Source organism: Rhinopithecus roxellana, chromosome 13, assembly GCF_007565055.1.
Source record: "Rhinopithecus roxellana isolate Shanxi Qingling chromosome 13, ASM756505v1, whole genome shotgun sequence".
Lineage (NCBI taxonomy): Eukaryota > Metazoa > Chordata > Mammalia > Primates > Cercopithecidae > Rhinopithecus > Rhinopithecus roxellana.
The window spans coordinates 101210941-101238691 of record NC_044561.1 but is presented as its reverse complement, the minus strand read 5'-3'; the positions used below and the strand labels follow the sequence as shown (position 1 = coordinate 101238691).

The following is a 27751-nucleotide window of genomic DNA, read 5'->3' as shown; positions in this document are numbered from 1 at the left end:
AGTACTTGGTGATACAACTTCAGTGGTTCTCAACTGTGGCAGATTATATTTCACAGGGTGGTCATATCTGTATACATCTCATCTCAGTGTTCTTTTTGCAATGGGACACGACATTGGTACATTTTCAGCAAGAGATGGGGCATGTTTCTTCTCTTTGAACCTAGGTAGGCCTTTGTAACTGCCTTGACCCATAGGATAAGGTGAAGGTGACATTGTGTAACTTCTGAGGTTACGTCATAAAAACCATTGCATCTTCCACCATGGTCTCTCAGGTCACTTGCTGAGGGGAAACTAAGCACCATGCCAGGAGGATACTCATGCATTCCCATGGAGAAATCCACATGGAAAGGAACCAAGGTGCTTCAACCTGTATTCAGCACCAATTTGCCAACCATGTAAGTTAGTCACCTTTAAAGTGGATTCTCTAGCCTCAGTCAAGCCTTCAGATGAGTATGGCCGCAGCTAACACATGATTGCAACTGCATAAGCAACTCCAGTTCAGAGCTGGCCAGTGGAGCTCTGCCCAAATTCCTGACCCACAGAAACCATGAAGGATAACATATGATTATCATTTTTCCAAGCTAAACTCTGGGTTAAACAGATTGGTTAAGAAGCAATAGATGAGTAAAACATCAACTCTTTTGTCCCTAATACCCTCCCTCTCAATATAACAAATATTTAATAGTGTCCCTTCACCAACCTGAAATTGAATTGACACAGCTTACCTACCTCTATATGCCACTTTTTAAAAAATTGTATCCTAACTATAATATAAATAGTAAATAAAAGGAAATCAGTTTTTACTAAACATACTTAAGTATGTAAATGCTTATTGAAACTTTACCAGAAGACATGATGAAGTGATCAGATGCCATCCTGTGACTGTAGTGAATCAAGACAAAAACAAGACCACTTCATAATCATGAGTGAACACAGACAAAAACATGAACATTGTCTAAGCCATTTACTGGTCTCCACTAACTGACATATTAGCCCTAAAGCTGGGTTAATATGAATAATGGCTGCTTCTTTATCACTTATGACACTAGCCTCAATTCATTCTTCCCACCTTCTATGTAGGACTATTAAGATACTCAGATATAGACTTGCCTCACTGCAAGAGCAGCCTCCAACCCAGAGCAAAGCCCTGCTTCTCTGAAATTCCCCAAAACCATCTAACACAAGTCGCAATCTGTAAGTCCTCTCTAATATCCTCTTCCCAAGATGTTCTGTGGTTCTTTGTGGTGAGCGTTCTTTCTCATTGCCATGAGCGATGAGCCCTTCCTGTTCATTGTATTAATGTGTTGCTGGTGGTCTTTGGCTAGAGAGCTTTGACAGAAAAGAAAATAAATTTCAGTGTTCATCATTCATAATAAGGGGAAATAGTAATGAAACTTTTGTTTCAGTTTATATCTGTGCATGTATATATGTTTGCAGGTATATGGAGTATGGAACATTTAAAACTGTTTCTTATGTCAATCACAATAAAACTAGTATAACCACTGACCCAGTGGTCAACAGCTGGAAGACTCCACTCCAGCCCTTGCTTGTTTGTGTGCCCTTTGGCAAGTTATTTCACTTCTCTTGACCTCAGTTTCCTCATTCATTCATTAACACAGTTAAGAAATATTTGTTGAGCACCTTCCATGTATCAGGCACTGAAGATTCATCAATGAACAAAACAGACACAGCTCCCTGCCCTTATGGCGTTGATATTCTTGAAAGGGAAAGTAAGCAATTAAAGAAATAAAATATATTGTAAGATGTCAGTAAGTGCCGTGGAGGAAAATAGTGGAAAAGGAGGGTAGGGGTGATTTGCAATTTATAAAGGGGTGGTCAGGGAAGGTCCCACTGAAAAGGTGCCATTTGAAGAAGGAGGCAAGGGAGCAGGTTCTGCAGGAATCTGAAAGGAGAGCAATCCACATAGAGGGAACAGCAGGTGCAAAAGCCCTGAAGAAGGAGCCTGTCCACAGGTTCAAAGAGAAATAAGAAGGTCAATGTGGCTTAAGGGGATGAAAGAGGGGAAGAGAAACAGAACGCCCGAAAAGATATCAAAGTGCCCAATCTGGAAGGGCTTGAGGGTCATTGTCAGGACTTCAACTCTGCTGACACAGACAGGAACCAATGGAGAGCTTGAGAGCAACCAAGTGATCTTAGATTTTAACAGGATCCTTCTGACTTCCATGTTGAGAATGAGCCCTGGGGACATGCGGGGGTGGGGAGCACAGGGGAGGTGAAATAGGGAACCCAGTAAGCATGACGGCATCTAGAAAATGAAAAGGGTCACAGTACCTCCCTTAGGTGTATGTTAGAAGGCATAAGCACTTGAATACATACAAAGATTTTATTATTGTTGTTTGTATTATCCCAAATCTAATAGCTGATTGGACAAAGGAGAGATTAACTCTGGTGGCAGGGCCGAGGCAGGAACATCTCAGGGGACAATCACAGGCACCCCAACCAGGAGGGGCCTTAGGAAAAGCACAAGACAGGAAAGAGATGTGTGGGATGTCGGGGCAGGAGGTTGCAGAGGTAGAGTCTGATGCAGCCAGAGCAAAGAGTAACTGAGCTGTGAGGGGATGGGTGTGAGCTGGAGGGGTCAGATCTTGGACAGATCATAATAGACAATGGGGCATCCAGTGGAGGCTTGGGAGCAGATGTTTGACAAGATGAAATAGCAGTTTCATGAAACATCCCTCTGCTTACTAAAGCATCTCACCAGATATCACTAATTAATCTTCTACATGGCACCAGAATGATCTTTCCAAGGTGCAAATCTGATTACATCACAGCTTTGCTTAAAACAATATTTGACTGACTACAGTCCTTAGGATAAAAGGCAGACTTCTCATCCCACTCCAAGCGTTGGTGGTCTGCCGACTACGGGCCCCTCCAACCTCATTGCCTTCCCCACACATCTGCTTTCTCTCAAATTTTAGAAGTCACCATGCTCCCTCCTGTCTCTCTGTCTAGCGCCATAGCTGCTGGCTAGAATTCAAGGCTGCACACATCCTAGAGTTTTAAGCTGTTGCTTATAGTACTCTGGCGAATAGTTTTGTTAACGTAACTACTTTAGTTTAGGTGTTCTGTGACACCTAATGCCTCTGGGACTCCCAATGCCTCTCCCGTAGGGTTCATCTCAAAGCTTGCCCTAAATGTTTGAGGTCTATCTGCTTAATGCCAGTCTTCTCCACTGGGCTATCAACTGTGTGATGTCAGGGCCAGAGGGTATTTGATGGACTGTTGGGTCTGTAGCATCCAGCACAATGCCCAGCACTTGAATGAATGAATGCTGAATAGAGGAAGAGGATGCTTGGACTGAGACTAGATCCATCACTCAACTCTTTCCTGGAGATACCCATCCAATTTAAGACTCAGCCTCAATTCCGCCTTCTCAAGGAAGCCTTGCTTGTCCTGCTTCAGACCAGGACAAGCCCTCCATTACTGTTCTTTCAGCTCCCATCCTTCTCCCTGATAGCATGTATCAAAGCAAGAATTAGTTACGTGGACTCACCTACTTAGGTGTCACCCCTGGAACATAATAAGTAACATTTATTGAGCTCTCATCTTCTGAGGACTCTAAATGACAGGGGCCATTATCCTCACAATCACGCCACAGGCATTATTCCCATTCTGCAGAGCGGGGAACTGAGAGACAGAGAGGTCAAGAAGGCAGGCTAGGAACAGTGGTCACACCTGTAATCCCAGCACTTTGGGAGGCCAAGGTGGGCAGATTGCTTGAGTTCAGGAGTTCAGAGTGACATGGCAAAACCTGGTCTCTACCAACAATACAAAAAATTAGCTGAGTACGGTGGCATGTGCCTGCAGTCCCAGCTACTTGGGAGGCAGAGATGAGAGGATCACTTGAGCCTGGGATGCAGAGATTGCAGTGAGCCGAGATCGCGCCACTGCACTCCAGCCTGGGTGACAGAGCGACACTCAGTTTCAGACAAAGAAAGGAAGGTGGGTCAACCAGTAGATGGCCAAGTCAGAATCTGAACCCATATCAGCTGCCCCCAGACGACCTGCTCATAACCATTGAGCCAGACAGTCTCACCACACCATGCATTGAAGGCAAGCCCACATCTACATCCTCAGCACCAGACACCAGCCTGGCATAGAGAATATAAAGTCAATCCTCAGTGCTTGTGGATTCTGTATATGCACATTGCTAATATTTATTTTTAAATCCAAAATCTATACTCTGCACTTCCTTAGCCATTCACAGACATGCACAGAATGCAGAAAAATTGTCACCTGACCTGACACGCATATTCCCAGCTGAAGCTGAACAGGCAACATTCTCCCTTCTTGTTTCAGCTCTCATACTATAAACAAATAACCTTTGTCTGTCCATTTAAAACTGGGGGTTTTTTGCATTTTTGTGCTTTTTTTGTTGGTGATTTCTCTGTTTAAAATGGCCGCTGAGCACAGGACTAAAGTGCTGTCTCGTGTTCCCAGGAAAGCTGCAGGAAAAGCAGGAAAAGCAGGAGCAGTAAAGCTGCGATGTGCCTTACATGAAAAATATGTGTTAGGTGAACATTCAGGCATGAACTATAGCGCTGCTGGCCACAAGTTCAATATTAATGAATCAACAATATATATTAAATAATATTTGTTTCTTCTGAGAGGGAGAGTCTTGCTCTGTGGCCCAGGCTAGAGTGCGGTGGTACAATCTTAGCTCACTAACTTCCACCTCCCGGGTTCAAGCGATTCTCCTGCCTCAGTCTCCCTAGTGGCTGACATTACGGGCACCCACGACCATGCCCAGCTCATTTTTTTGTATTTTAGTAGAGATGAGGTTTCACCATGATGGCCCCAGGGTGGTCTCGAGCTCCTGAGCTCAGGCAGTCCACCCACCTCGGCCTCCCAAAGTGCTAGGATTACAGGCATGAGTCACCACACCCAGCCTGAATAATGTGTCTTTAAACAGAAACGCACATTTATATACTGATCAATTGATGAATAAGTTGGGACCAGAGGCTCACAGGAACCTAAACCTGTATTTATTTTCCCTAAGGGCAATGGGTCAGTTCTCATTAATTCAACCTTTGCAGTGATTTTACAGAACTTAATGACTAAGAGGCTGGGCATGGTGCCTCACACCTGTAATCCCAGCACTGTGGGAGGCCGAGGCAGGCAGATCACCTGAGGTCAGGAGTTCAAGACCAGCCTGGCCAACATGGCAAAACCCCATCTCTCCAAAAATATACAAAGAAATTACCCAGGTGTGGTGATGTACACCTGTAGTTCCAGCTCCTCGGGAAGCTGAGGCACAAGAATTGCTTGAACGCAGTAGGCAGAGGTTGCAGTGAACCAAGATCACACCACTGCACTCCAGCCTGAGTGATAGAGTGAGACCCTGTGTTAAAAACAAAACAAAACAAAACAAAACAAAAAAAACAGAGAATTGTTGACATATGATAAATAGCAGTTGGATGAACAAATGACTGGCTGGGATTGAATGGGAGGACAAGCCCAGAGTGGGTGAGAAACACAAGGCCGTGTCCTCATCTCCCTGTCCTCTCCCCACCCAGGGATCAGAGTCACCAAGGTGGACTGGCAGCGGTCGAGGAATGGCGCTGCCCACCACACCCAGGAGTACCCCTGCCCTGAGCTGGTGGTTCGCAGGGGCCAGTCGTTCAGCCTTACGCTGGAGCTGAGCAGAGCCCCGGACTGCGAGGAGACCCTCATCTTCATGGTGGAGACAGGTAACTGGGCTCGCCAGCACCCCCTTCTCATCCGCAGCTGGAGGGACCTGTCTTATGACCCAGTAACCTGAGACCTTGCAGTCAGCAGCTCAGGCTCTGGGGGAAGCAAGTCCCTGTAGGTAGATGGAGCCTTGAATTCTGGAGGCTTCTGGTGGCAGCTTTCTGGGGGTGGTTGGCAGGTGCTGCCAGCAGACAGTGGGATGGATGGGATGATGTCTCTGGAACCCTGTGTGTACCAGACACCCAGGGCTCTGGAAGGGTATGAAAAACCATCAAGCACTTTAAAGCCCAAGCTTTTCTTTCCTTTCCCTGGCTCGACATAGGCAGACTTTGGTTTCAAAGGATGCTGTCACTTTCTCCTTAGCCTGGAAGTGACTGGGGTGTCAGGGCAGCTGAGGTGGACCCTCACTCGGCCACTGGCCTTCTTGCTTTTGGTCAGGTCCTTCTCCCAAAGCCTCCCAGCAGTTTAGGGGTGAAGGCGGGGCTTCCAGGCCTGTAGCTTTTTTCGCTTCTCTAAAGCTGGGTTTCCCAGGGACAGGGTCTCCTGAGTCCCTCTCCCCTCCTCCAGGACCCCGGGCTTCTGAGGCCCTCCACACCAAAGCTGTGTTCCAGACATCAGAGTTGGAGCTGGGTGAGGGCTGGACAGCAGCAAAGGAGGCTCAGATGGAGAACACTCTGACTGTCAGTCTTGCCAGCCCTCCCAATGCTGTCATTGGCCGCTACCTGCTGAGCATCAGGCTTTCCTCTCACCGCAAACATAGCAACCGGAGGCTGGGCGAGTTTGTTCTTCTTTTCAACCCATGGTGTGCAGGTAGGAGTGGCCAAGTCCAAGGTAGAGGTGTTTCCAAAAGACATCCTCAGAGGAGGGCCTGCCCTTGGAGGGAGCCTGGGAGGTGGGTTAAAGGACAAGACGGTGAATGCCAAGAGCTGGGCAAGTACTTGGCCTAGGCAGAGGTAGGCAATGGTCAGAGAAACCTGGTAGCAGGTGCTTCAAAGCCTGTGCCAGAGGACCCAGTGGGCAGGAGAGGCCCAGGGGTGGGTAAGAGCCAGGACTTGGGAATCAGATTGCCTTGGTTTAGTCCCAGCTCTGCTGAGCTGCTCCCCTCTACCAGTCTCCATTTCCTCCTCTGTAATACGGGAAAAATAACAGTGCCTACCTCTTAGGACTATGGTAAAAATCCATAGAGGTAAAACTTGTAACGTATGAGATACATCATAAGGCCTTAGTAAGGAGTGGCCAGGATCTAAATTAATATTTAAGAAATATGGCCGGGCTTAGTGGCTTACACCTGTAATCCCGGCACTTTCGGAGGCCGAGGCGAGTGGCCATCACCTGAGGTCGGGAGTTCAAGACCAGCCTGACCAACATGGAGAAACCCCATCTGTGCTAAAAATACAAAATTAGCCAGGTGTGGTGGCACATGCCTGTAACCCCAGCTACTCAGGAGGCTGAGGTAGCAGAATTTCTTGAACCCAGGAGGCAGAGGTTGTGGTAAGCTGAGATTGAGCCATTGCACTCCAGCTTGGGCAACAAGAGCAAAACTCTGTCTCAAAAAAAGAAGAAAACCAAAAAAAAAAAAAAAAAAAAAAGAAAGAAAGAAAGAAAAAAGAAATATGAGGCTAATGTGTCAGGTCCCATAAAACTCTTCAGTCTTGGGCTGTTTGGGGATTGGTCCCTGCTTGGATAAAGACTTGCCGGGGGGGAGGGAGTTTGGCAAGGAGGCAGCACGGGAGCTCGCAAGCCGCCTGTTGACCTCTCCTGCCCCAGTCAGCCTCCGGGCACTGTCCTGCTGCTGATCCCTGATGCAGCCCTTCCCCAGGCCAGCAAGGCCAGAGCCCCAGTCCACACCGGGCCTGATGACTGCTTTTCAGAGGACGATGTGTTTCTGGCTTCAGAGGAGGAGAGACAGGAGTACGTGCTCAACGACAGCGGCATCATCTTCCGAGGCGTGGAGAAGCACATACGAGCCCAGGGCTGGAACTACGGGCAGGTCTCCAGGGGCACAGGCCAGACAGGGACATGGGCTGGGGCATGGGGAGGTCGGTGGGACTGGAGTTCCTCTGTCTGCTCACTCTTCTCAGGAGGGACAAGGGGTACTCACTCCTAGAGAAAATCCACTCGTTCATTCATTTGTCTACTATTCACTGGGCCAGGGTGTGCACTGTGTCCTGGGGAAGGGGAATTGCTTTGGACATGGTATGGACACAGAATAGGTCAGTATTGTTGTGGAAAAATGAATAGCTCTGATCAGTGGTTTTCAGACTCGAGCATACATCAGAATCCCAGGAGGGATGGCGTGCTGGACCCCACCCCCAGAGCTGCCCACTGAGTAGGTCTTGGGCAGGGCCTGAGAATGTGCATTTCTAACCAGTTCCCAGGTGATGCTGATGCTGCTGGTCTGGGACCATGCTCTGAGAGCCACTGGCTTAGATAAGTAGTTCCAATACCAGGGGAAGGAAAAAGAATGATAGGGATGGAAGCAAAGGGAGTTCAGAAGAGGGTGAAAGGAACCTCCACCTCGGCCATTGTGGAGGCTTGCATGATATTGGGGTTGGGTCTCTACAGTGAGGCAGGATCTGCCCAGGCATAGGGAAGAGAAGCAGAGCCACATGGAGGTGTGAAGTAGGGAGTCCTGAGTCTGCTAGAGGAGTTCTGTCTGCCTGAGCTCCGGGTGCCCAGCAGAAGGAAGATTGGACTTGACTGTCAGGCTGAGGAGTCGCGCACTGCCCTGCAGGCCAGGGGTTTAAAGCATTCGGGATTCGGGTGCTGGACAGGGAAGATATAGGGAAGGATTTAGGGTCCATCTAAGGGGTAGCCACTACTCAGCACCCAGTTTTTGTTGCCAGACCTTCCAAATTATCAGTGACCAGAAACCTAAATGTGTATGCAAAAATCCCCCAGCTTTTACATATTGTTAACTAATTCAAATGTGTTTGAAAACATCATGTAGACCAAATGAGCATATCAGTGAGGTAGATGTGGCTCAAGAGCCATCGATTTTAGCCCAGACTTTACTGTGGGTAGTCGGGAGCCACGGGAGGTTGTTGAGCAGGGGAGAGGCATGATTAAGGCTGAGGTTCTGATTCCCCAGGTGACTCTCTGAGGAAGGGTTTCCAAGACTAGGGGCTGCTCTGTGCTGCCCCTGGTGGTTGGAAGGGGCAGCAAACTGCCCTGCACAGATGGGGTGACTGACGGGGTGAGGGCTGTGGGAGGGTCTGGAATATGGGTGACTAAGCACAGCCTCTAAGCACAGCCTCTCTGGGGAGCAGTTTGAGGAGGACATCCTGAACATCTGCCTCTCCATCCTGGATCGAAGCCCCGGTCACCAAAACAACCCAGCCACTGACGTGTCCTGCCGCCACGACCCCATCTACGTCGCCAGGGTCATCAGCGCCATGGTGAGAAGCCCCTTCATCCCTGCACGTGTACTTCCTCAAGGATCCCCCAACCAACCCTGGGGCCACACCCTGTGATTCTTCCCATCACCCCTTGTTTTAATTTGCTGTTGTTGCACAACCAACCACCCCAAAACTCAGTGGTGTAAAACAACCCTTTATTATGCTTACAGTTCTTTAGACTAGGAATTTGGGCAGGGCACCATGAGAATGGTTTGTCTCTGCTCCAAGATGCTTCTTCTGGGGGTGTCTTAATGGCTGCATATGTCTGGGATGGTTTGACAGGACATCTGTCTGGGGCTTTGGTTCTGGTGGTTGGCAGTTCCTAGGTTGTCGTCTACGTCATGTCTCCTGGAACTGGAACGTCCAGGATGGCTTCCTCACCCTCATGTCAGGCCCTGGGCTGGGGTGGCTGTAGCAGCTGGGACTCACCAGTCATCACTCTTTCCACACAGCCTTTCCATGTGGCTATCTTGCGCTTCCTCACAATATGGCAGTCTCATGCATAGCAATGGCTCCCCCACCCCCACCTCCCTGCCCCAAGCAATCCTTCCAAGAAAGAGGAAGTGGAAACTCCCAGTCTTATAAGGCCTAGGCCTGGAAACTGGCACAGCATCACTTCTGCCATAGTCAGTGGTCAAAGTAGTCACAGGCCAGCCCAGACTCAAGAGGACCCCTCCTGTTGAGTGGGATGTAGACCCACCTCTCCACTGGGGGGCATGACAACTTTAACCTATCACAGGCCTCAGGCCATGGTGTTTCCTCCCAAAAGATGTCTGCAGGGCCCACCAGCTCCCTCTACCACATGCAGGTATTAAGGTCAGTGGGTGGTATCTGAGATTCCAAAATTACACAAAGCTATATTTCTCCTATTTGATACTCTTAATTCCTCAAGACCTCAGAGAGCAGTTGGAGCAAAGAGAATTAACATGAGTGACAGTCCCAAACAGCAGAGCATCACAGCCCTGAGGACAGTGAAAGTCCTGAACTCTAGGCTCCCGAGTCCAAGTCCTAGACTCATGGATCACCACTTGGACTAACTTGCTGTGTGATTTGGGCAGGTCCCTGAATGCTTCTGAAGCTCAGTTTTCACATCTGAAAAAAAAAAAAAGGATAATAATCAAGCCTACATTGTAAACTTCAACAGGTTAATATAGTGTGCACAAAATTCTTGGCATAGTGGTGTCTGGCACACAATAAGCGTTGAATAAATGTTAGCTGTCCCTATAATTATTATGCCAACAGTTCCCCAAAACAGATCATTTAACACAGGAAATGCCCTAAAGTTGTAATGATTTTTACAACGCAGTATGCAAATGGAAGATAATTGAAAATGACAAGTGCTACCAAAAAGTAGGTATTTTAAGGCCACAGATGCCCCTAATTTTCAGACAGTTAAAAAGCAAGAGTGACCCCGATTGACCTGGTGGTCCAAAGTTGGAGAGGATTTTACCACAATGCGGTTCTTGAGGTAGGAAGCCCTGTCTGGTGGTGGACCCGTGCCCTCCTCTGCCCAGGTGAACAGCAACAATGACCGAGGTGTGGTGCAAGGACAGTGGCAGGGCAAGTACGGCGGCGGCACCAGCCCGCTGCACTGGCGCGGCAGCGTGGCCATTCTGCAGAAGTGGCTCAAGGGCAGGTACAAGCCCGTCAAGTACGGCCAGTGCTGGGTCTTCGCGGGAGTCATGTGCACAGGTACCCTGGGAGAGAAGGGCCCCTCCCCCAGCCTCCTCTATCTAAATGTATTTACATATATTTGCATATGCTACAACCCATCTTCATTGATGGATTCATTGAAGGGGGAGAACTAAGTCTGGCTAATGAAGAGAGAAGCCAGAGAATTTATTTCCTTCACAGCTGATCTTTTATTTTGAAGGAGTTACCTACCTCCCTCTGTCTCATTCATTGAGTGCTTTGGGCGAGCCCTGTGGCTCCCTTGGCCTCCAGTCCCCTCAGGAAGATGAGTGGGCTCTATTAGGTGGCTTCCAAGCTCCTGCCAGCCTCAAAGCCTGTCTGCTTACATGAGGTGGCAGCAGCATCTCCTGAAGTCCTTGAGAGAATGTGCAGGAGATGGTGGTATTTCTGAGGGTGGAGATGGGAGTCTCAGCCCCGCAACCTGCCGAAGTAGACAGACAGACAAAGATGGCGGGCGGAGGGCCTTGGCCACAAATGAGCCAGGGCACCTGTGGAAGCCAGGCCCCTCCCTTAGGGGCCGGGGTCCCGCCTGCTCCGAGCCTCCCAGTCTCTGCTCTGCAGTCCTCAGGTGCTTGGGGATAGCCACACGGGTGGTGTCCAACTTCAACTCAGCCCACGACACAGACCAGAACCTGAGTGTGGACAAATACGTGGACTCCTTCGGGCGGACCCTGGAGGACCTGACAGAAGACAGCATGTGGTAGGTCCTGCCCCTAGTCCAGGCCCAAGGGCTCCGGAAGCCCTGCAGGTGGAGTAAGGCGTCATCTTCCATAACACCACCAGGGAGCGGCAGGCCCAGAGCCCAGCTCTCCTGAGTCTGAGCCGGCTCTGGAGGGAGCGAGAGGCGCCCTGAGGACAGAGTGGTACCTCTTCCAAGATGTAAGGTCTGAGGTCAAGAGATGTAGACTCAGAGGTCAGGAGGTGCCTCAAGATTTGATTGCCTCGAACGCCTGGTTCTACTCTCTGGGAATCTGCGGCTTCCTGAGGTGGGGTGGGAACCCCATCCGCACAGGTAACTCTTCCGTATCGGATCAGGAGGCTCCTGCTTCCGTATCAGCTGCGGTTCTCCGTGCTGTGTGTCTCAGGTGGGAAACAGACTCCTTCTTCAGTTAAAACAAAATTCTTCACATAAAGCTTTAAAAAATTCATTCTAGGCTGGGCGCGGTGGCTCACGACCGTAGTCCCAGCTACTCGGGAGGCTAAGGCAGGAGAATTGCTTGAACCCAGGAGGCAGAGGTTGCAGTGAGCTGAGATTACCCCATTCCACTCCACCCTGGTCAACATAGTGAAACCCCATCCCTACCAAAAATACAAAAGTTAGCCAAGCGTGGTGGCAGGCGCCTGTAGTCTCAGCTACTCTGGAGGCTGAGGCAGGAGAATCGCTTGAACCTGGGAGGCAGAGGTTGCCTCTGTGAGCCAAGATCACACCACTGTACTCCAGACTGGGTGACAGAGTGAGACTCCATCTCAAAAACCAAAAATAAAATTCATTCTAACTTAATTTTCTGAAATAGAAAATACATTTATGTGGTTTAATATTCAAAAGGTACAAAATGGGTTGCAGTGATGTCTCCCTCTCGCCCAGTTCCCCAGCCTCCCCATCCTCCTCCTGGAGGCAACACTATCACTGTCTCCTACATCTCCTATCAGAGAGATGCTCTGCAGACACCAGAACATCCGTACCTGCAGTGCCTCCCTGCCTTTTCCCCACTTAAATAGTATTGGCAGCTTTATGTGATACTGTTCTTGCTGGAACATTTAACAATTCCACATCAATACACAAAGAAGTTTTCCTTATTTTCCATAATATTTAAAGTAATAACGTAACACTCACCAAACACCTAGCCTGTGCCAGGTCTAGTTCTAAGTGCTGTATATAGATTAACTCATGTATTTCTTCAAACAACCTGTGAATAAGTTAAGATCATTGATTCTATTTTGCAGATGATAAAACTGAAGCACAGAGAGGTTAAGTAACCCATCCAAGGCCACACAGCTAGTGAATGGAAGCATAAGGGTATGAACCCAGTCTGCCTCTCAGTTACATGAAAAAGCCATTGTTCATCTAACCATCGCATATGAATGGACATTTCAGTTGCCTCAGTTAAAAATAAGTTTGTTTTTACAAGCAACGCTTCAGTGAATAAACTTGTTCAAATGTCTGTTCACATGTGTGCAAGTCTGCCACTCAAAGCCAACTTTCTAAAGATTAGGAGAGACGGCCAGGCGCGGTGGCTCATGCCTGTAATCCCAACACTTTGGGAAGCCGAGGCTGGCAGATCACTTGAGGTCAGGAGTTTGAGACCAGCCTGGCCAACACGGTGAAACCCCATCTGTACTAAAAATAAAAAATAAAAAATAACCGGGTGTGGTGTCACGTCTATAATCCCAGCTACTGGGGAGGGTGAGGCGTGAGAATTGCTTGAACCTGGGAAGCAGAGGTTGCAGTAAGCTGAGATTGCACCATTGCACTCCAGCCTAGGGGACAGAGCGAGACTCTATCTCAAAATAAATAAATAAATAAATAAAAATTTTAAAATACAGATTAGGAGAGACAGTGAAGAGAACACAACACAGAGACACAGAGAGCCTTGTATCCTTGTTCCCCAGGGGAGCCTGCCAGGAACCTTTCCCGAGCTGGCCTCCAGCTCAGACCATCTCTGCTCCCCTTGGTCTCTCCTCTTTTTTGGTTCTCTTCATTCCCTGGAAGCCCAAAATACTCACATCCTTCTCTTTTCTTCATGCAGAAAGCACAGACACTGCATTTTGATGTTGAGGACTCTGTCACCACCCAGGTTATCAGGGTCCCACTTTTAATCCCCAAATGCTAATCAAGATACTTTCCCCAAAAAAGACAGTTGCCTGCCAAAGGAGTTCTGAGGCCGGCTGTAAAGATGCCAAGACAGGCAAACCAGGAATCAGGTTTCCCTCTGCTCCTTTCTTTCTGCAAGACCTTGAGCAAGTGATATCACGTTTCCTACTCATATTCTCATCTTTAACACAGGGAATTAAAAATAAGGCTGGAATTACCAGGGTCTACAGGGCTCTGCATAATCAGAACCCTACCTACCCTCTCTGCTGGCCATATCCCAGAGATACTTAAATACTTTCTGCTCCCTGAACACACTAGGCTTTTTCTCGTCTCACTCAGGACCTTCACTCTTCCTATAGCTTATTCTTCCTCACTTAAGTTTCATCTTCAATGTCATTTACCTAGAGTAGGTCTATAGGGGTTGTTCTCTAGCTCAAGCTCCTCTTTATCTTCATAATATTTATTGTCACTTGCATTTCTTTATCTGCTGACTTAGCTTTGCCTGTCTCCTTTGTTAGAATGTGAGCAGCATGAGAGTAAGGATCTTCTGTCTTAGTTACAGTACCTTGAACAACAGGTTCTTGATAAATATACATACACATCTGTATACACACATACACATATATACAAACATATATGCATGCCGTGTGCTCATTAGTGTGGTTGAAGGAATGATTCACAAGATGCAGCCACAGTTCTTGTGCAGAGTAGGGAGCCCAGGGCCTGCCTCTCAGTAGGATCTTCCCTTCCTATGCCCTCACTCTAGGCAGCTTCACCCATTCTCTCTCTGTGACAGGAATTTCCATGTCTGGAATGAGAGCTGGTTTGCCCGGCAGGACCTAGGCCCCTCTTACAATGGCTGGCAGGTTCTGGATGCCACCCCGCAGGAGGAGAGTGAAGGTATGCTCAACTGGGTGGGATAGGTTCCAGACCTCTGCTTTTCCCTTACCCATGCTGCTCATGCCCACCCCTCCTGCCCAGGTGTGTTCCGGTGCGGCCCAGCCTCAGTCACTGCCATCCGTGAGGGCGATGTGCACCTGGCCCATGATGGCCCCTTCGTGTTTGCGGAGGTCAACGCCGACTACATCACCTGGCTATGGCATGAGGATGAGAGCCGAGAGCGTGTATACTCGGACACGAAGAAGATTGGGAGATGCATCAGCACCAAGGCGGTGGGCAGCAACTCCCGCGTGGACATCACTGACCTCTACAAGTATCCAGAAGGTAAGGGCCACATGGAAGCCTTTATTACCTTTATTACCTTCCCCAGGATGGCCCATGTGCTGCAGAGATCCCACTGCGGGTAGCCTGGGGTCAGGCTCCGCCCCATGTGTATGACGCTGACAGCAGCTTCCATGCACATTGTCTCTGTGCTCTGAGCCAAGTGCCTTTATTTAGGCTACATTAATAACTTGCTCTGTTTGCTAAGCACCTCTTCTGCCTTAGAAGATTTCCTATATGTAATAATAATAGCTACATTTCCTTGAACACTTGCCATATACCAGGCACTGCATTAGGTATGTTCACATACAATAATAATCACTACTAGTAATAATGATGATAGTAGCAGGTATTATTTATTGAACACCTAGGACAAATGCGTGGCACAGGCCCAATTCAGACAAATAATAATACCATCTCCTGTTTAGCATCTGCCAGGGCCTGTGCCATGATACCAATTTATGGCCACTGGTTTATTGAAGAGCCCTTACTTGTTAGGCTACAAAAACAAAACAGTTATATTTTTTCTTACAGCTGCTTCCAACTATACACTTTAAAAATCTCCCTTTCCCACTGTGTAACAGTTTCCTTAGCAATGTTATGATCTGATTAACATATTTTCAACCATTTCTGCTTGTTAAAGCCATGTCACCAAGTAATTATGACTTCAAGCTCAAACTTGAATTAGACCCTGTCTCCTCCTGTCCCCTGAGCACAAGCTAGAGCAATGACCCTGGAAGGTTGCTAAAGAGGAGACACAGTCTGCTCTGAACACCTCCTCACCTCCCTTTTCTACTCTCTAGCATCATATTTGACAGCTCTGGTTGCACATTTTTTTTTCCTTTGAGATGGAGTCTCACTCTTGTTGCCCAGACTGGAGTGCAATGATGTGATCTCAACTCACTGCAACCTCTGCCTCCTGGGTTCAAACGATTTTCCTGCCTCATCCTCCCGAGTAGCTGGGATTACAGGAGCTGACCACCATGCCCGGCTAATTTTTGTATTTTTAGTAGAGATGGGGTTTCACCATGTTGGCCAGGCTGCCCTTGAACTCCTGACCTCAGGTGATCTGCCCACCTCGACCTACCAAAGTGCTGGGATTACAGATGTGAGCCACTGCACCCGACCCCTGGTTGCACACTTGAATTATCCAGGGAGCTGTTTCAGTTATGTATCTTAAACAATAATTACTTATTTGGTCAATTCTGTGGGTCAGCAATTTGGGCTGTGCTCAGCTGGGATGGTTCATCTCCAGGTGGTGTTGGCTGGGATCTCACATATGTCTGTCACATGGGACTGCTGAGATGGCTGGGTCTGTGTTCCCACTTGGCCTCTCTTGTCCCAACAGGCCAGCCCTTGCTATTGTCCCAATAGCAGCAACATTCCTAGAAGGTGAGAGATGAAGCTGTGAAGTTTCTAGAGGCCTGGCTCAGAATGTGCACCATGTCACTTCTGCCACATTCTATTAGTCAAAGCAATTCATGAGCCCAATCCAGATTCAAGGGGTGGGAAGTTGCAAGGCATTATGGCCATTTTTAATCTACCTCAGCAGTCCAGATTGCACCCCTGACTAATTGAATCATAGTCTCTACAGGATGTGGTTCTGGCATCGGGACTTTTTAAAGCTCCCAGGTGGTCTCTAGTGTGCTACCAATGCTGAGAGCACTGTTAGGCTAAGGGGGAGGAAAAGAGGAGAGAAGAGAGCAGATGCCTTTGTCTTAACTGGGTGAGGATTCAGTGCCGGCTAAGTGGGCGGGTACTGCTGCCCTAGTTTCCTATCTATGCTTGCTGAGGACAGATGGTGGCTCCATCACAACCTGCTGCCATCAAGGCTAATTTCTGTGCTGTTCCTGTAGACACTGCTGATTTCTTGTGCTATTTGGGCCTTTTCAACACAGTTTCTTTCTGATGCATGGTGACTTTTGTCCCCAAGTTCTGCTGAGGTTTTACAAGGCTGTGGTGCCCCACCCTAACTTCCACTGTCTCCCACTCCAAGGCTGGGAACTGAAACCTGACACTTGTGGGTAGGAGGAGCAGTCTTGACTGGCTGTCTCCCATCTGCTGTCTCTCTTCAGTTCTCTTCTCCCTGCTCAGGTAGTACACAGCTTAGTAAGTAAGACGGGATGAACAGATCTCCCACAGGGAGGGGAATACCAACTTCCCTTTCTGTAGGCACCCCCAATCTTGATCAGCCAGTCATTTCTTGCTGAAGATACCCCCAAATCTTAACATATTCTTTTTTTTTTTTTTTTTTTGGAGACAGAGTCTCGCTCTGTCACCCAGGCTGGAGTGCAGTGGCCAGATCTCAGCTCACTGCAGGCTCCGCCTCCCGGGTTTATGCCATTCTCCTGCCTCAGCCTCCTGAGTAGCTGGGACTACAGGCGCCGCCACCTCGCCCGGCTAGTTTTTTGGGTTTTTTTTTTAGTAGAGATGGGGTTTCACCGTGTTAGCCAGGATGGTCTCGATCTCCTGACCTCGTGATCCGCCCGTCTCGGCCTCCCAAAGTGCTGGGATTACAGGCATGAGCCACTGCGCCCGGCCCCTTAACACATTCTTTTAAACACCTACACACACCCCCAACTCACACTTTAGCTCCTATCTCCAGGAACATGGCACTTTCTGGACTGTCAAAGACATCTTCCACTTTAGTCATCTTCTTACTGTCTTGGGTGGGCTATGGATGAGGGTAGTAGGTGATAAGGCCTCTTCTGAGCTGGCACCTCTCTGATAAGACCTACAGATTGATGGCTGGGTCCCTTCTGCTGGGAGCTTCTGGAACTTAGAACGTGGGGTCTAGCCTGGGCAACATGGCAAAACCCCATCTCTACAAAAAATACAAAAGAATTAGCCAGGAATGGTGGTATGTGCCTGTAGTCCCAGCTACTCAGGAGGCTCCAGTGGAAGGATCACTTGATTCTGGGAAGCGGAGGTTGCAGTGAGACAAGATTGTGCCACTGCACTCCAGCCTGAGCAACACAGTGAGACCCTGTCTCAAGAAAAACAAAACAAAACAAACAAACAAACAAAACAAAACAAAAAAACATGAGATCTGTGGGTCTTTTGTCCTAAGATTTAGCCATGATCAGCTGGGTGCAGTGGCTCGCACCTGTAATCCCAGCACTTTGGGAGGCCGAGGCAGGCAGATCACCTGAGGTCCGGAGTTCTAGACCAGCCTGGCCAACATGGCGAAACCCCATCTCTACTAAAAATACAAAATTAGCCGGGCATGGTGGCGCATGCCTGTAGTCCCAGCTACTTGGGAGGCTGAGGCAGGAGAATCGCTTGAACCTGGGGGGCGGAGGTTGCAGTGAGCCAAGATCGTGCCACTGCACTCCAGCCTGGGCAACAAGAGCAAAACTCCATCTCAAAAAAAAAAAAGCCACAGGAGAAATTAACATCCTGTTACATGATGACAGTGATGGCAATCACTGTCACTGAGCGCCTGCTGTGGGCTGGCTATTTTCACAAGTTATGTAGTTATTTTATGTAACAAATGTTTACAAAGCTCTTACCATGAGCTTTTAAGTGAGACACGGATACAGCGTTTATTTTACAGAGGAGAAGACAGAGGCACAGAGAGGCAAGTTGACCCAGCCAGAGAAGATAGCTAGTAAGGGAGAACTCCCCTGCAGAATCCGGAGCCCATGCTCCTCACTCTGCACTGCACTGCCACTGTTTAATTATACTATTGTTTACTGTTTATTGACTGCCTACTGTGGGCAACGTGATTTCACCTCTAGGTTAACAAAAATAATAATAATAGTATCTAGAACTTGCTAAGCACAATGGCAAGCAATGTCCATGCATTAGTTCATTTAATATTTATTTTATTTTATTTTATTTTATTTTTTTAATTGTTTTTTTGAAACGGAGTCTCGCTCTGCCACCGAGGCTGGAGTACAGTGGCCAGATCTCAGCTCACTACAAGCTCCACCTCGCAGGTTTATGCCATTCTCCTGCCTCAGCCTCCCGAGTACCTGGAACTACAGGCACCCGCCACCTTGCCCAGCTAGTTTTTTTTTTTTTTTTTTTTTTTTTTGTATTTTTTAGTACAGACGGGGTTTCACCGTGTTAGCCAGGCTGGTCTTGATCTCCTGACCTCATGATCCGCCCATCTCGGCCTCCCAAAGTGCTGGGATTACAGGCTTGAGCCACCACCCCTGGCCTTAATATTTATTTTAAAATCATTTTATGAACCAGGCATGGTGGCTCACACCTGTAATCCCAGCACTTTGGGAAGTCACAGTGGGCAGATCACCTGAGGTCAGGAGTTCAAGACTAGCCTAGCTAACATGGCGAAATCCCATCTCTATTAAAAATACAAAAATTAGCAGGGCGCGGTGGTGGTTGCCTGTAGTCCCAGCTTCTCAGGAGGCTGAAGCAAGAGAATTGCTTGATCTCAGGAGGCGGAGGTTGCAGTGAGCCAAGATTACGTCACTACACCCCAGCCTACAGAGCGAGACTCCATCTCAAAAAATAAAATAAAGTCATTTTATGGATAATCAAACTGAGGCACAGGGAGGTTAAGTAACTTCTCCAAGTTTTCAGAGCCCAGAAGAGCTGGAGTTCTAACGAGGCAGTCTAGTCTCAGGGCCTCTGCCCTCCCCGCTATGCTAGACTGCCCCTCTTCACTGAGTGGCCTCGGTGTGCCATACACCATGCTAGGCTTTTTTCATGTGCTCTCAAAGTAGAGAGCCTCCTGAGTGCCAGGCATGTTTCAGAGGCAAGGGGACAAAGAGAGGTCCCCAGAGAACACACCACATGGTGAGCTGACAACACAGAACAATTCAGAGTGACTGTCACTGTACTGGGGTGTCCAGAGGCTAAAGGATCAGAGAGGAGGAGTCTCTAACTCGGCCAGGGTAGAAGGTATCAGGAAAAGCAGCCTATGGGAGGGAATGCTGAAGGGAGTAAGATTCAGCCAGGAGATGAAAGGTTGAGAAGGCATTCCAGGAAGACAGGGTCCAGCCGAATTCCAGACTCATGCTGGGCAATACTGCTCATAGAAGCCAAGACATCCTTGACTTGCATGAGCAGTATTCTATAGATGAAATGACAGGGGCTTGTGCCTCTCTGAGTCATGAGCCCTTGCTCTGTCTGTGGAACCAGGACACATGCTAGAGCACAAAGATTCAGAGCCCCTGGGTAAAATGTGCTTTGCCCATACTCCTAAGACAGCCTGGAGACTAAGCAAACAGAGAATGAACCTTCCAAGCAAAGAAAATACAAAGCCAAGATCTTAGTTGGTAAGGCTGGTACCAGCAGCCAACAGGGAAGCAAGGCTGGTGCACCTGTCCAGCCATCAGCTTCTGGTCCTGTGTATTAGTTTCCTGGGCCTGCCATAATAAATTACCACAAACTTGGGTGGCTTAAACCATCAGAAATTTATTATCTCACAGTCTGGAGGCCAGAAGTCCAAAATCAAGGTGCTGGCTGGGCCATGCTCCATCCAGAGGCTCTAGGAGAGATTCTTTCCTTGACTCTTCTAACTTTTGGTGGCTCAGGCATTCCTTGGCCTGTAGTCACATCACTCCAATCTCTGCCTCCACCTTCTCATGGCCTTCTTTCCTCCTATGTGTTTCAAATTCCTATCTCCTTTCTCTTACAAGGACAAAAGTCATTGGATTTTGAACCTACCCTAAATCCAGGATGATCTTATCCCAAGATCTTGAATTATATCTTCAAAAATCCTATTCACAGATTATATTCACACATACCAGGAGTTAGGACTTGGGCATATTGTTGAGGAGGACATTGTTCAACCCACTGCAGCCTGTGTGGGAAGACCAAGCACCTGCTGCCCAGGGCCTGGCTGGCCAAGCAGACAGGAAATAGTGAGTGCAGTGGCTGTGGGGCTACAGCTGCTGAGAGGTTGATGCAGAGACCCTGTGACCAGCCCAGGACACTCTCCTTCCACACTCTCTGTCTGTCTCCCAGCCATTCTGCTCTCTGCCTTTCTACTGTGCCTTTCTCTCTCCCTCCCTTCTTGCATTTAGTGGGCACCCCCAAATACCAGGTGAGAGGGTGGACAGGAAGCACAGGAAAGCAGATAACCCCAATGCAGTGTGATAAGGTCAGGCTGCCGAGGTACAGAATGATCAGGTTACAGCAGCAGGGAGGACAGTGCTTGTTCAGGTAACAGCAAGAGGGAAAGGTCATTAGCAGCTCTTTTATACCTGAAGGACTTGGCACAAGATGCTTTCTTTGCCTGGGAAGGACCTGCTGACTTCACCCCAAACTTTTGCCTGGCCAGTCACCCTATTGACTTCCTTCTAAGCACATATCACAACTTGATGTTTGCTTGAATCTTTATTGTCTACCTAGAACTTGAGAGTTCTAGGATGGCGGGGAGCCTGACTGTTTTGTTCACTGCTTTATCCCCAACCCCTACAGCAGCATCAACTGCATAGTAAGTGCTCAGTACAGATCCATGGAATGAATGAATTGGGGCCAACAACATATGAAGGGCTTTTAATGTCATAAGGAGTTTGAGCTGTATCAAGAAGGGCCTTGCTTTGTTGATTGTAGGACTGGCTTATGTGAAGCTACAGGACATGTAAGCCACATTTTCACATTGTTTTCTATTAGCATGTGTTTATTGAGCATTTACCAGGCACCAGCCAACCAGTGAGCAAAATGCATATGATCTTTATCTTAAAGGAGCTGACATTCTAGTGGGGCAGGTAAAAGTAAACAAATAAGTAAAACGACTAGTATTTCAGATAGTGATAAGTAATCTGGGGGAAAATAAAGAAGGGAAAGAGTTTAGGGACTGGTTGAGAGGAAGCGAGCATTTGTCATTTAAAATCAGGTGGACACTAACAGACACCTATAGAAGATTCCACATTATAGTAGCAACATATACACATTCTTGGAAAGTACAAGGGTAGCATTATCTAGAATTGACCATATGCTCAGCCATAAAATAAGCCTCCTTAAACTTAAGAAGATTGAAATCATACAAAGTATATAATCTTATTGCAATAGAATTCAATTAGAAATCAGTATCAGAAGATAATTTGATACATTTATAATATGTGAAAATTAAACAACACATACATCTAAATATCCAATGAGCCAAAGGAAAAATCACAAGTCAAATTAGAAAATACTTTGCAGTGAAAGAAAATGAAAACACAATATGCCAAAATTTATAAGATGCAGCTAAAGCAGTACACAGAGGGAAATTTATAGCCATAAAAACCTATATTAAAGAAGAAAGATTTCAAACCAATAGCCTAATCTTCTACCTTAAAAACCTAGAAAAATGGCTGGGCACAGTGGCTCACACCTATAATCCCAGCACTTTGGGAGACTGAGGTGGGCAGATTACCTGAGGTCAGGAGTTCGAGACTAGCCTGGCCAACATTAGGAAACCCTGTCTCTACTAAAAATGCAAAAATTATTTGGGTATGGGGGCATACACCTGTAGTCCCAGCTACTCAGGAGGCTGAGACAGGAGAATCACTTGAACCCGGGAGGTGGAGGTTGCAGTGAGCCTAGATCAGGCCCCTGCACTCCAGCCTGGGCCACAAAAAAAAAAAAAAACGACTCTGTCTAAAAAAAAAAAAAAAAAAAAAAAACAAAAACAAAACAAACAAACAAACAAACAAAAAAACCTAGAAAAAGAAGAGCAAAGTAAACCCCTAAAAAAGCAGAAAGAGAAAACAAGAAAGATTAAAGTGGAAATAAATGTAAATGAAATAAAGAGCAGAAAAATCATTAAAGAAAATCAACAAAAGCAGTTGATTCTTTGAAAAGATTGATAAAATTGATAAACCTTTAGCTAGACTAAGCGAAGAATCAAATTACTAAAATTAGAGAGGACATCACTACCAACCCTACAAAAATGAAAAGAATTATAAAGAGTGTGGTTTTTAAAGAAAAGTATTTGGTTATCATCCCCAGTTCCTGGCACACAGCTCCTAAAACCTTGGAGTCTTCAGAATGAGAAGAGCATCAGCTATAGTATGTTAGTGAGATGACTAGGTGCACCTAGATCACTTTCAGCATGGGGCTGGTTGCCTGAAAAATCAAGACATGATTAGGGATTTGGGACTTTAAACCCCACCTCTGACCTCCAGGGAGGGGAGAGAGGCTGAAGATTGAGTTAATCACCAAAGGCCTATGATTTAATCAGTCATGCCTATGTAATGAAACTCTGAACTGTTTTTCTGAGTTCTGTGGACCACTCTAACAAATTATCAAACCTAAGGCTGTGGGCAGTTGTGATAACCCCAAATCTGTAGCAAAGTTAGACAGAAGTGTGAGTAACCCTGGGTAACCAATACTTGTGACTGGAATCTGAAGTCTCAGTCTTGTGGGAATGAGCCTTTAAACCTGTGGAGTCTGATGCTAACTCCAGGTAGTTAGTGAATGGAATGGAATGGAATGGAATGGAATGGAATGGAATGGAATGGAATGGAATGGAAGGAGACCCAGTTGGTGCCCAGAGAGTTGGAGAACTGGTTAGTATGAAAACCCCCCACACATTTGGAGTCAGAATTGCTATAATTAATGACAGTTTATTAGGGGATACTATGAGCAACTGTATGACAACATATTAGATAACTTTAGATTAAATGGGTAAATTTCTAGAAAGACACAACTTACCAAGACTATCTCAAAAAGAAGTAGAAAATCTGATTAGATTCACAACAAGTAAAGAACTAGTAACAGTTCATATTGAACTACTAATATGAAAACTTCCCACAAAGAAATAATCAGGCCCAGATTATGTCACTGGTGAATTCTACCAAATATTAAAAGAACTAATATCAATTATTCATGAATTATTCCAAAAATTAGAAAATGAGGGAATACCTCTCAACTCATTCTATGAAGTCAGTATTATCCTGATACCAAAACCAGATGACAACATCAGAAGAAAAGAAAACTATATATCTATCTCCCTTATGAATGTGAAAGCAAAAATCAATAATGAAAGCAAAAATTCATGAATATGAAATGAATTCAGTTGACTGATAAACTGAATTCAGCAACATATAAAAAAGATTATATGCTATGAGTAAGTGGGATTTATCCCAGGAATGCAAAATGGGTTTAACATTGAAAATCAGCTAATATAATACACTGTATCAATAGAAAAAAGGACAAAACCACATGATCATCTCCATTTGACAAATTCTCATACCCCTTTATGATTAAAAAGAAAAAACATTCAGCAAATTAAGAATAGAAGTAGTCACCCATAAAAAAGCCACAGCTAAAATGATATTTAATAGTGAAAGGTTGAACACTTGTACCCCAAAAGCAGGGCAAGACCAAAATGTCCTTTTTTGCCACATTGTTTCATTATTTTGATGGAAGTGCTAACCAAGGAAATTAAGCAAGAAAAAGAAATAGATATCTTTTTAAAAATTGTGTTGGGAAAACTGTATATCTATGTGCAAAAGACTGAATGAAGTTAGACTCTTGCATTATATAGAAAAATTAACTGAAAATGGATCAAAGGTCTAAACGTGAGAGCTAAAATTATAAAACTCTTAGAAAAAAACATAGGAGAAAAATTTCATGATGTTGGATTTGGCACTGATGTCTTGAATATGTTGCCAAAAGCATAGGCAACAACAAAAAATATATAAATTGGACTACATCAAAATTTAAAATGTCAGTTCATCAAAGGATACATTCAAGAGAATGAAAAGGCAATTCAGAGAATGAGAGGAAATATTTGCAAATGATATTTCTGATAGGGGACTACTATCCAGAATATATTAAAAACTCCTATAACTCAACAACAAAAACCAAATAGCTTAATTAAAAAATAGGCAAAGGGCTTGAGTAGCCATTCTCCAGAGAAGATATACAAATGTCCAATAAACACATAAAAAGATGTTCAAAATCACTAATCTTTAGGGAAATGCAAATTAAATCTGCAATGAGATACCACCTCATACCTACTAAGATGGCTACTATCAAATAAAAAAGTGTTAGAAGGAATGTGGAGAGAGTGGAATTGGTGGGAGTTGAGAATGTAAAATGGTGCTGCCACGGTGGAAAATAATATGGCTATTTCTCAGAATATCAAAAATAGAATTATCATACAATACAGCAATTCAACTTCTGGGTATATACCCAAAAGAATTGAAAGCAGGACCTTGAAGAGATATTTGTACACCTATGTTCAGAGCAGCATTATTCAAAGTAGCCAAAATATCTACAGCTATACCACCCTGAATGCGCCCGATCTCATCAAAATGGCCAAAAGGTGAAAGCAACCCAAGTGTCCATCATTGAATGAATGAACAAACAAAATGTGGTATATACATACAATGGAATATTATTTAGCCTTAAAAAGAAAGAAAGTATCAACAAATGCTGGAACACAGATGAAACTTGAGGACATTATGCTAAGTTAAATAAACCAGACATAAAAGAACAAATATTCTATGATGCTGCTTATATCTATGAAGTACTTAGATTAGCCAGACTCATAGAGACAGAAAGTAGGATGGTGGTTGTCAGGGGCTAAGATCTGGGGAGAATGGGCATTATTGTTTAATAGGTACAGAGTTTCAATCAAGATGAAAAGAGCTCTGGATAGATGGCAGTGATGGTTACACAACAATAAGAATGTACTTAGTGACACTGAAGTGTACAATTAAAAATGGTTAAGATGGTAAATTTTATGTTGTGTATTTTATCACAATTTTTAAAATAGGAAGAAGAGAAAAGAAGGGAGGGAGGGAGAGAGGGAGAGAAAGAAGAAATGGAAATAGAGAAATTTCCAAATTAGAAAGATATAAAACTATTTCTATTTGCACACAACATAATCTTGTATATATAAAATCCTAAGGAATCCATTAAAAAGCTATTAGAAATGATAAACAAGTTCAGCAAGTTTGTAGAACACAAGATCAATATACAAAAATTAATCATGTTTCTAGATACTAGCAATGAATAATCCAAAAATGAAATTAAGAAAATAAATCCATTTACAATAGTATCAAAAAGAATAAAATACTTAGGAATAAATTCAACAAAAGAAGAGCAAGACTTATATGCTAAAACTACAAAACATTGTTGAAAGAAATTAATGATATAAATAAATGAAAAGGCATCCCATTTTCATGGATTGAAAGGGTTTATATTGTTAAAATTGCAAGACTCTCAAAATTGATCTACAGACTCAACAAAATCCTATCAAAGTTACAGCTGAGTTTTTTTCCCAAAATTAGCAACCTGATCATTAAATTCATTTGGAAATGCAAGGGGACTGCCAAATAGCCCAAACAGTCTTGAAAAAGAAGTTGGAGGGCTCATACTTCCCAAATTCAAAACTTACTGCAGCCAGGCATGGTGGCTTATGTCTGTGATCCCAGCACTTTAGGAGGCTAAGTCAGGAGACTCCCTCCAGGTCAGGAAATCTCCTTTCAGGCCAGCTGGGCAACATGGAAGACCTCATCTCTACAAAAAAATTTTAAAAATTAGCAGATTGTGGTGGCATGGCTACCAGCTACTCAGGAGGCTGAGGTGGGAGGATTGCTTGAGCCTGGAAGGTTGAGGTTGCAATGAGCCATGATTGTACCACTGTACTCCAGCCTGGGTGGCAGAGTGAGATTCTGTCTCAAAAATAAACAGACAAACAAAATTACAACAAATATATAGTAACCCAGACAGTGTGATACTGGCGTGAGAATGGACATATAGATCAAAGAAATTGAACTGAGAGTCCAAAAATAAGCCCTTAAAATGATGTTCAATTGATTCTACAAGAGTGTCAAGACAATTCAATGAAGAAAGAATAAGAATAGTCTTTTTAGCAAATGGTGTTGGGACCACTGTATATCCACATGCAAAAGAATGAAGTTGTTATACCTCACTGGTCACATGAAAAATTTTAAAAAGGAAAAGAAAAAGAATGAAGTTGGCCTCCTATCTCATGCGATACACAAAAATTCCTCAAAATGCTTTATAGACTTATATGTTAGAGCTAAAACTATAAAATTTTTGGAAGAAAACATAGGAGTAAATCTTCATAATCTTGGATTAGACCAAGACTTTTCAGATACAACACCAAAAGCACAAGTAACAAGGGAGAAAATTGGACTTTCCCAAAGTTAAAAACTTGTCCTGCAAACAGTACCATCAGGAAAGTGGAAAGATAGCCCATGGAACAGGAGAGAATATTTGCAAATCATGTATTGAATGGATAAAGTACTCTTACCTTGAAAAAAAATTATATATATATATATATATGTCACTCTTACAACTCAACCATTAAAAAAATAATTTAAGAGCACTGGAAAGGCCAAGTGCTTCTCCCACCTTGGCCTCTCAAGGTGCTAGGATTACAGGCATGAGTCACCATGCTTGGCCCATCCTAGCACCTTGAGAGGCTAAGGCGGGAGGAGCACTTGAGGTTAGGAGTTCAAGACCAGCTGAGCAACATAGCAAGACTCCATCTCTACAAAATAAACAAATAAATAATCCAATTTTAAAATGGCAAAGGATGTGAATGAACATCTCCCCAAGGACCATATATAAATGGCCAATAAGCACAGAAAAACATGCTTAACATCATTAAGTCATTAGGAACATGCATGTCAAAACCACAATGAGATGCCACTTCACATCCACTAGATCTACTGTCATCAAGAAGACAGACAATTAGTGTTGGTGAAGATGTGGAGAAATTGGAACACTCATACATTGCTGGTGGGAATTTACAATTGCGCAGCCACTTTGGGAAACACTTTGACAGCTTCTCAAAATGTTAAACGTGGTGTTACTGTGACCCGGCAATTGCACTCCCAGCTACATGTCCAAGAGAAATGAAAACAAACACCCACACAAAAACTTTACATGAATATTTATAGAAACATTATTTAAAATAGATAAAAGGTAGAAACAGCCCAAGTACCCATCAATGATAAATAAAGTGTATATCCAT

At 45.3% G+C, this 27751-nt stretch overlaps 1 protein-coding gene across 2 annotated transcripts in view; it reads left to right on the top strand.

Moving 5' to 3' along the window:
* Window positions 1-27751, top strand: part of TGM6 (transglutaminase 6) — a 54123-nt gene that overhangs the window by 7985 nt on the left and 18387 nt on the right. For both annotated transcript variants that reach the window (XM_010379016.2, XM_010379015.2), the window contains exons 2-9: window positions 5538-5711; window positions 6280-6522; window positions 7584-7702; window positions 8982-9110; window positions 10625-10802; window positions 11364-11502; window positions 14411-14514; window positions 14596-14838. In XM_010379016.2, the coding sequence (XP_010377318.1) occupies window positions 5538-5711; window positions 6280-6522; window positions 7584-7702; window positions 8982-9110; window positions 10625-10802; window positions 11364-11502; window positions 14411-14514; window positions 14596-14838 (1329 nt within the window). The remainder of the gene's footprint in view (window positions 1-5537; window positions 5712-6279; window positions 6523-7583; window positions 7703-8981; window positions 9111-10624; window positions 10803-11363; window positions 11503-14410; window positions 14515-14595; window positions 14839-27751) is intronic.